We start from the raw sequence: 7,155 nt of genomic DNA, 5'->3' as shown, positions 1-7,155 counted from the left end.
TAGGTGATGGGGAGGAAGGCAGCAAATCACACTGCCACGTGTGTACCTATGCAACAATCTTGCATGTTCTTCACATGTACTCCAAAACCTAAAATGCAATAAAATAAATGGGGGAAAAAAAAAAGAAAATAAAGATCCACACAAAAAAAATAAATAAAAAAGAAATACAATTCTACATAATCCTTATCAGAAAATAGCAAAGGGGGCAACATTTCCAGATTCATTTTATGAGGCCAGGATTACCTAGTACAAAAACCAAAGACAGTAGAAGAAAGCTACAGAACAGTATCTCATGAAAACAGAAATCGATTTGCAAACCCTAATTTGCAGACAACACTACTGATATAGAAAATCACAAAAGGAATCAACAAAACACCCCCTAAAATTGATAAGTGAGGCTAGCTAAAAACTAATTTCTATATACTAGCAATTAAAATACAAAAACTGGGGAAATATTTATAATAGCTCTCAAAATAAATGAAATATGTAGGTATAAAACAGAGCATGTACAAATTGTATATACTAAAAATTCTAACACTGTTGAACAAATAAAGGAAAACCTAAATAAATTAGGGAGATACACCATGCTCATGAACTAAAGTATCAACTTACCTCAAAATTATCTCTATAACACAACTCCAATCAAAATCTCGGGCATAGAGAAGCTAATTCTAAAATTTACAAGTAAAGAAAAAGGAACCAAAATATTTACAACAATTTTGAAAAAGAAGTATAAAATAGGAATCATACTACCAGATTTTAAGCGGTACTATACAAGGCTACAGTAGTCAAGACAATGTGGTAGTGATGAAGACACATAAATATAGGTAACTGGAGAAGAATACAGAGTCTAGAAATAGACTTACAGAAATATGGACAACTGATTTTTGATAAGGCTTCAAAGGAAATTCAATGGAGACAGGATAACCTTTTCAACAAAGGATGCTGGATCAATTGGACATCCACATGTAACAAAATGAAACTTGACCTAAATTTCATGCTAAATTAACTCAAGATGTCTTGACACTGGAAACACTGTCCATAACAGAAAACAAGTTGGTATGATAGGTTTTCTCAAAATTAAAAACTTCTGTATGAAAGACACTATTAAGAGAATGAAAAGACAAACTACAACTGGGAGAAAATCATATTATTTGACAAAGAACTGGTATCCTGAATATATAAAGAACTCTCAAAACTCAAGAGTAAGAAAACAACCCAATCAAAAAACGAGGAAAAGACTTCAACAGACATTTCACCAAGAATTGCATATAGATGGCAACTAAGCACATGAAAAGATGTTCAACATCATTAGTTAGTAAGGAAACAGAATTTACAATCATGCTGTGATACTACTACACACCTATTAGAATGGCTAAAGGAAAATTATTAACCATGTCAAGTGCTGACAAGAAAATGGAGCAACTAGAACTCATGTATTATTGGTGAAAATGAAAAATGGTACAGCCCCTCTGGAAAAAAGTTTGACATACATTTATCACATGATCCAGCAATCTTACTCCTGGGTATTTACTCTAGATAAATGAAGCTTATGTTCACACAAAAACCTGTACACGAACATTTATAGCAGCTCTATTCATAAATATGCTAAACTGGAAACAATCCAAATATCCTTCAATAGGTGAATTGGTATATAAACTGTGGTATATTTATACTATAAAATACTATTCAGCAATCAAAAAGAACATATTATATATACAAGAGCTTGGAAGAATCTCAAAGGTACAGAATTATATTGAATGAAAGAAGCCAGTCTCCAAAGGTTACAGACTGTGTGATTCTACCTACATGACAGTCCTGAAAAGGTAAAACTAGAGTGACACAAAATAGACCCCAGACCAGTAGCTAGGGGTTAGGGATGTGGGAAGACTGATTACAAAGGGGTAGCACAAGGGAGTTACTTTAGATGATGGAGCTGTTCTATATCCAACTGCAGTGCTGGTTATACAAATCTACATATTTATTAAAGTTGATAGAACAGTACACCAAAAAGTCAATTTTACTATATATTAATTTATTATAAAAGAAAAATATTAACATGAAAGAAAATAGAAGTTATACAAGGAAAAAAATGATGTAATAGTACACAATAATACTTGGCCAAGCTGTGAAAAGCATTTACATAGTCACTGTAATGTAAATATTAAATAGTAATATGATGAAAAGTTTGATATACTGTATCAGTAAGATGGTAAGGGGAAGGGACAAAAAGGTTATGTTTGTATGTGGTGGTGGTAAGGTGATGAAAGAAAGCTAAACCCTCATCTTTGATAGTGGAAAATCCATAGATACTTAAAACTGAAAAATCAGGAAGTAATAACATTAGGATGTTATTTAATGAAACAAACAGAAGTAAATTCCAAAAGCAGCTAAAAGAGAGAAACATGGATGCTCTGGGAAATAGGAAATGTAGGGGAAGGGGTCATGGGGGATCCTAAGTTTTGGGTACATAAGCATTTGATTAAAACAAAAATACATCCTCCAAAAAAGTTATAAACATTTGTCCCAATGGGTTTTTCATAATATAATTTCCCAAGAATAGTTTCTAATCATTGTATAATTCTTGAAGACCACCCCAAGCCACAAGATTATTAACTAACACATCAAAGCCAGGTATCTTTGTGATCAAGGTTATGTTGTTATAACTTTGGTCTTGGTTACTATGGACAATTTTTATTTTTTTGAGACAGAGTCTCACTCTATCACCTGGGCCAGAGTACATTGGCATGATATCAGCTCACTGCCACCTCCACCTCCTGGGTTCAAGGATTCTCATGCCTCAGCCTCGTGAGTAGCTGGGATTACAGGCACATGCCACCATGGCTGGCTAATTTTTTTGTTTTATTTTGTAGAGACAAGGTTTCATCATGTTGACCATGCTGGTCTCAAACTCCTGACCTCAAGTGATCCGCCCACCTCAGCCTCCCAAAGTGCTGGGATTACAGGTGTGAACCACCGCGCCTGGCCCAAGAATTTGTAATATTAAAATCAGTGGGGTTTAAAGGAAGTTTATTGCAGTCCTATTCACTTATGAATTCAGTGTATTATATTAATTACATAGTCAAAGACTAACTTTCCTTCACCTACCTCATTTTCTTCCTTCAGATCCTTTGGCTCTGGGTTGGACCACTTTGGATCTTCTTCAAAGCTCTTATTGCAGGTTTTCAAAGAATCAAATTCAGAATCCTTTAATGGCTCCTTTGGCTCAGATTTCAGATGACTTAAAGACTTTTCATCATTAATATCTTGCTAGTAAATACGAAAGATAATTACTTTATTTTCAATATTACTGCTGCTTCCAAAATCTACCTGCCTATACATTTTGGGGCGAAGTTTTTGCTACATTGTTTTGCATAATACAAATGCAACATTATTTTACAGCTTTATCCATCATGATCCCAAGTCTTCCCATCCTGCTACACTAGTTCCAGCCAATGAACATCCACTGAGCCCTTATTCTGAAATGTCTACAAGACAGGTCTGTGAATACAAAGATGAATGCAATAGATTCCAGCTCTAATGGAACTAAAATATATTGTGGGAAGACCTAGAATCAGTCTTCCGAGTACAGCCATTACAAAAATATGACCAAAATATGACTGACAGAAGAGGACATCTGAGAAGATGTAATGAAGAAGGTAACAAAAGATGAGTAGAAATTCACAAGGAACTGGGTGTAGAGGTGTAGGTGTGTGTGTAGCATATGGGAGTCTTAATATGTCAAAGTACAGACTGGGGTGGGATAGAATTTTAAGCCCTTTCTCTTTTGCAGAAAAGATTGTTCTTATTTCATCTCCAGGATAAAACTATGACGATTTGAAGACACTAACAGAGTGATAGGATATTCTAAAAATAGTAAAGGCTGAATTCAATTTACTATTTAAGAATGAAGAAATGTAATTCTTCTAATCCAGTGTCAATGACTAAGAAAAATTCAGGCTTCAGAAAGTGTTGGGCATATAAGCTTCATTAATTTTAACATTAACTAAAAATCTAAAATCTTTATATTATTTTGAACATGCAGTATGAAACATCTGTACATATATTTCATAACAGGTTAATCTCCCAGTAGTCAAAATGCCCTTTATTCTAACAATTAGTAAATGTCTACTTAAAAAATCATCTCTATAATTTTATTTTCAAAGTCAGATATCTGAAACACACTAAATAATACCTTTACATTTTATCGAAAAAAATAAAAAGACATTGTATCAATAAAACAAAACATTTTGGCCTTCAAGTTAAACACATCCTGTATTCTTAGCCCGGCACCTGTTGTCATGAGGAATATAAGACTTGGAGGACATGATTTATTTGCTCAAGAAACATTAAGTTCTCACTATGTGCTTCACTTGCCTTTTACAGACTGAATATCCCTTATCCAAAATGCTTGGGACCAAAAGTGTTTCAGAATTTGGATTTTGAAATATTTGCATATACATGAGATATCCTGGGGATAAGACCCAGGTCTAACATGGAATTCATTTATGTTTCTATCTACGTAATATGCCTAGCTTGAAGATAATTTTATATAATTTTTAAATAATTTTGGGCATGAAACAAAGTTTGGACTGCATTTTATCTACAGCCTGTCATTTGAGGTTAGGTGTGGAACTTTCCACTTGTGATATCATGTCAGCACTTACAAATTTTGAGATTTTGGAGCATTTCAGATTTTGGATTTTTGCACTAGAGATGTACAACTTGTCTTTATAATGAAGATATGCAAGTACAAACCTGATAAGTTGTTGTAAAGATTAAATTAGTTAACACATATGAATGCTTTTAACAGTGCCTGCCATGTGGTATAAGTTCAATAAATAATGCTGTTATTCTTATTGCTATGAGCTGGAAAAATACATAATAATGATATTATAATATCATTACTATGAAGGGAGGAATTGCTGAAAGTTTACAGGGAGAGTAAGAAACAAGAATACCGAAGAACCTGTGTACTGCAGAGGGAAGAAGTATAGCATTCAGAGTCAGTGTAGCGAAGTCACAACTGCACAAAGACAGCAATAAACTTAAGCGTATGAGAGCAGTTGTTCAGGAGGAAGCACGACTGAAGCAAACATTTAAGCCAGCAAATAAAGAGACAAATTGTTAAGATCACCGTGCAAAATTTCCGAACTTTCCAAAATTTGGAAAGCCTTAGTTTCTTCATCTTAAAAAAATAAGGATTAAAGTAAAAGAATTATAATAGTATTTGCAAAAATCTCTTACCAGGATATGTAACTCACTCTCTTTTGACTGTGGACTTATCATTCGGTCTTCATTAAAATAGTGCTGCTGGGAAGGATAACCCAGTTCTGTCAAGACAATGTCCTCCGGCCCTCCACTGGATTTTGTGTATAAAGCTAAAGGGTTGAGCTCACCGAAACCCTAAGATTGAAAAAAGAAAAGGGATACTTTAATTTACATGACCAACAGAAAAAAGGTGAGAAAGCACTTAACTTTCAAATGCTATGGAAGTATATTATCTTCTGAATTTTAATAGTTAAAAATGTCTCCATATTGACGCTTTTTGTTTGAAAAATTATCAACGTAACAGTGAAATGTATATCGTTATCGATAACTGCAAAACAGGAGGGTTGTGATTCTTTAGGACAATTTCAGAGAACTAAATATTTTTTAAATTAATTATTGAAAATAAAAATATTCACATTTCAAATGACAATTAGTCAGATGCAGTTTTTCAGTGGTCATCTGAAAATTAAGAGTGCTCTGCATTAAAAAGCCAGGAATCTCATGGATGTCTCTAACTGGTTAAAGAATAAACCAAATAAACTTCTTTATTAAATTATCTTATACCTTGAAGTGGTGAAATTAAACAAACTATATTACAAAATACATTCAGACTACTCCACCTTAGAAGAGACATTTTCTCGGCATACAATAGCATGGCCCTCTGTTCTTAAGACATGATGGAAATAGATATCTTCATTTGAGGATGTATCACACAAAAAAATGTTAAGGATGCCATCTACATATTCATCCACTACCCCCACTAATGGCTTCAAACCACACAACTTCTGGAAATGCAGAATAGCTTTTGATGTCCAGTGTTCCTGAAATACAATTAAGATATTGGATTCAGGTGACAGATCTAAACATGAATTACAGTAACCATATACAACAATGAATTCTGATGACACTAGAGATTTAAATGGGAATAAAACCATAAAACTACTAGAATAACACGTAAAAGGATAATTATGGTTTAGGGATAAGTCAGAATAAAGGAAAAATGATAAAAAATGTGATTACTAAAAAAATCTAAACAATTATGTGATACAGTACTTGCATTTTCAGAAACCGTGAGTTAGATGATTAGACCAACCCTCCCATAGAAAAGAAATGAAAATTCTAGGTAACAGAATTATTAAATATATCCAAAAGGCAACAAAGAACTGACAAGCTTGAACCAACTGTCAGGCCAAAATGGAAGGGAAAATGGGAACTACTTTTGTCTTAAGGGTACCTGCTAATGCAGGTAATTTGAAATTTGGTTTTGATAGTTGAACAAGATATCAAAGACAGGGTCCACCTATGGTGGGGAGTCTACAGGAGAACTTTCCTTCATTAAACCGAATCCCTAAGGAGATACTCTCTCAGGGTAAGGGAGGAAAGAAATAAACTATCCTTCACAAGGATTTGCAGCTCAATTTTCACATCACCAGGGTGGTCCATACATCCTCAAGTTGTTAAATGGTCCCAAATTGGTATATTTGGCAGAAGCACACATAAATCCTCTCTGCAGGTAGGCAACCTCAGCCTGTATTATTCAACCATTCTTACTGTTAATTTTTCAAAGACAATGAGCAGTATATAGGCAAAGACAAAAAGCATACAGGCCAAGCGCAGTGGCTCACGCCTGTAATCCCAGCACTTTAGGAGGTCAAGGCGGGTGGATCATGAGGTCAGGAGTTCAAGACCAGCCTGGCTAAGGTGGTGAAACCTCACCTCTACCTAAAATACAAAAATTAGCTGGGTGTGGTGGCATGCACCTGTAGTCCCAGCTGCTCAGAAGGCTGAAGCAGGAGAATCACTTGAATTTGGGAGGTGGAGGTTGCAGTGAGCTGAGATCACGCCACTGCACTTCAGCCTGGGCAACAGAGCAAGACTCCACCT

At 34.7% G+C, this 7,155-nt stretch overlaps 1 protein-coding gene and 1 long non-coding RNA gene across 2 annotated transcripts in view; one reads left to right on the top strand and one right to left on the bottom strand.

Annotated features, from left to right (window-relative positions):
• Positions 1 to 3,184, top strand: part of LOC119470522 — a 77,707-nt gene extending 74,523 nt beyond the window's left edge. The window contains exon 3 of the long non-coding RNA XR_005199428.1: positions 3,127 to 3,184. This is a non-coding gene — a long non-coding RNA (uncharacterized LOC119470522). The remainder of the gene's footprint in view (positions 1 to 3,126) is intronic.
• TDRD5 (tudor domain containing 5) overlaps positions 1 to 7,155 on the bottom strand; it is a 90,944-nt gene that overhangs the window by 22,537 nt on the left and 61,252 nt on the right. The window contains exons 11-13 of the mRNA XM_017524431.1: positions 5,892 to 6,092; positions 5,248 to 5,406; positions 3,109 to 3,270 (exon numbers count right to left, since the gene is read on the bottom strand). Of these exons, the coding sequence (XP_017379920.1) occupies positions 3,109 to 3,270; positions 5,248 to 5,406; positions 5,892 to 6,092 (522 nt within the window). The remainder of the gene's footprint in view (positions 1 to 3,108; positions 3,271 to 5,247; positions 5,407 to 5,891; positions 6,093 to 7,155) is intronic.

This window comes from Cebus imitator, unplaced genomic scaffold (assembly GCF_001604975.1).
Source record: "Cebus imitator isolate Cc_AM_T3 unplaced genomic scaffold, Cebus_imitator-1.0 Scaffold33, whole genome shotgun sequence".
NCBI lineage: Eukaryota > Metazoa > Chordata > Mammalia > Primates > Cebidae > Cebus > Cebus imitator.
This window is presented reverse-complemented; position numbering and strand designations above follow the sequence as displayed.